The 2,655-nt window shown below is 36.9% G+C and overlaps 1 protein-coding gene across 1 annotated transcript; it reads right to left on the reverse strand.

The window, feature by feature from the left end:
- Positions 1–583: 583 nt before the first annotated feature.
- LOC121917939 (protein ECT2-like) lies at positions 584–2,294 on the reverse strand (the record flags this gene model as incomplete). Its single annotated transcript, XM_042444055.1, has 3 exons — positions 2,143–2,294; positions 1,624–1,703; positions 584–766 (listed from the first exon to the last, which is right to left on the reverse strand). Coding segments are annotated over exons 1-3 (393 nt in total), but the record flags the coding sequence as incomplete, so codon positions are not given.
- Positions 2,295–2,655: the final 361 nt, after the last annotated feature.

Raw genomic sequence — 2,655 nt, forward strand, 5'->3', positions numbered from 1 at the left:
GTGAAAACCACAATCCTACAGGATTAACTCTACTACTCATGAAACCATAGCCCTGGTTTGTTCATAACCATAATGATAGGGAATTCACTCACTTACAATCTGCCCTAATTAGCATCCAACTTCCTAAATAAAATAGCCATGATGAATAAGTATTACCTCCAGCATCAGAGACAGTTTGCCTCCCATTATCATTTGCTGGGAACATGAGCAGAAGGGTATTATTGCACTCATATCGTGCTTGCAGCCTTGCCTTAGGAAGCTTTAAATACTTACTTGCTTTTGTACATAAGAATGTAACAGTGAGATACTGGTCAAACAAATCTATATTGCCTGTTGTTCAAAGTTTTATTGTAGGCTACAACTTTTTTTAATGGCAATTCCTGTCAAGTCTCATTTTTTCTACTTATTTGTAAGCTACTTCAGATGTGCTCTGAGTCAGAAAAACAGTGCAAGAACTCAACAAATGCATTTTTTTCAAAACAGAATGATAAAGGAAAAGCCATTAATTGCATTTAAATAATTATATGCCTTCTATTTAGAGTAGAAGCTGGCAATTTCAAGGTTTCTTATCCTGTATTCTTACCTCGCCTTTTCTGGCACACTGCAATACTACTGGAGGCCCAAGGATTCTGCAGTCTGCCTTGTACAATTCATTGAAAACAGAATGCTGAAAATCTGCTACCACAAAAATCGTCTCAAACTCCAGTGATTCAGAGTCCTGATACTCATCCACTGTCTCCGTCTTTATGTAGGGCACTTTTATTTCCTTGAGTTGTTTCCAAAGAATCCAAAAGTTATTTATACATGAAGTTTAATACCAAAGTATACCAATACTTTCCTTCCATTAATTTCACCACATAAGGTTTATTTCTTTTTCCAAAACACAAGTGAACATAAGTTTACAAAAAAAATAGGTTCTATCAAAAAAGTGACAGAAAAAAACCCCATCAAACTGGAAGCTAGTTCAACAGAAACATGAGTGCTTTTTCCAAGACAAAAGTTAGAGATGTAATATAAGAAATTTGAATTCCAGTTCTTAGATGTAATACTCATTACTTTAGTGATAACAGATGTACATGAAGCTCAGCGTTTGACTTTGGGCCAATCACTGTCCCTCAACATAATCTGACTCACAATTTGTTGTGAGGATAAAGAGGAGAAAGGCAGAGATGTATGTTACTTTGATTTCACTGGATAAAAGGTAGGATATAAAGATAACTAACAAGTATATAATAAAATCAGAAACAGAAAAAACATCTGAGCAATTTTAAAGGTAGTCTAAGTTTCAGTGTAACTAGCTTCACTGTGCATCATTTACTTCAACTGTGCCTTTACTTTCATATTTTTATCATGCTATGATAGCAGTGATTTCCCCCAGTCAGCCTCAAATGCAACAAGCTGCATGCAGTTGCCCCAACATACCATTTGTATAATACTTTTTATTAGCTTTTCTTCCGATTTACCAGAACTAGTTTCCTTTATCTTTATCACTGGGACTTCCATTATCTTAATGGTCTGTTGAAGAGGAGAACTTCAGCATGAGAATGAGATGAATATCCCAAATCCCAACTGCAACAAAATTTCAACACCATTAACGGAAAGAAAAAAAAAATACTCACTTACCTCTAAAGCTTTCAGAAGTTCTTCAGATTTTGCAGCTTCCTGAACTAGAACAACCCTGGTTTCAACTTGGGGCATTTCCTCTGTTGGAAATGGGGCAGAGAATGAGGGAGAATGTAATCAGCATCTAGACCCAAAACTGATTCTAGATAAATTCTTACATCTTTTCTATAAATTACAGGCAAAGGTTGGGAACCACTGCTCTAAGTGCTTTGGACTTCAACTCCCAGATGCCCCACCCAGCTTGGTCAACAGTCAGGAATTCTGGAAACTAAAATCCATAACATCTGGAGAACCAAAGTTTGGGAACCATGGGGACAAATAGACAGTACAGTCTAGCACCAAAGTATACTTAAACACTATTGTGCACACAAAAAAACCCTCAAATCCCAAGGCCTAGAAGATAAATGCAACTACTTTGTTTGATGTTACTATGCTGTAGTAATAATACATTGTTACAAAATACTGTGTTACAAGCAATTACTCTCCGCAATTTGAAGTAACTAATATTCTCTCCTTTACCTTCCCCATCTGAAGTAAATCGAGTGAATATGTTTTCCTTGGAAGTTTCATTAATTCTGGAGTCAAGAATAGAAGAATCTGCCAAGATGCTCTTCCCAGTTTCAGCCACAAGTGTGCTATTGTCAGCCATTGTTAAAATAGCATTTCTCTTCTACACCTGCAAGAAAAACATGCAATAAAGAAAATGTTAGGAAACAGACACACAGAATAAGAACATTTTATCCAAGTACTGTAGTCTTTAAGACAAATCACTCTGTAGTCCAAAAATGGCAACATAATTTCAACAGAAGACTTCATTACCAAAGCTTGCTACCTATGGGCATTATGAAAGTGTCATTTTTCCTGTTCCACATTCATACAATTACCAGCCCTTGCTTCCTCTTCAGTTTCTGAATAACATCAGCAGGTTTCAAGCAGTGGAAAGAGGGAGACAGAGACTTTACCTGGGCTTGGATATCTTGGGGGAGAGCGGGGTAAGAGAAGAAAGGGGTGTGGAGAGCTGGCCTGTAATCT

This window comes from Sceloporus undulatus, unplaced genomic scaffold (genome assembly GCF_019175285.1).
Source record: "Sceloporus undulatus isolate JIND9_A2432 ecotype Alabama unplaced genomic scaffold, SceUnd_v1.1 scaffold_1896, whole genome shotgun sequence".
Lineage (NCBI taxonomy): Eukaryota > Metazoa > Chordata > Lepidosauria > Squamata > Phrynosomatidae > Sceloporus > Sceloporus undulatus.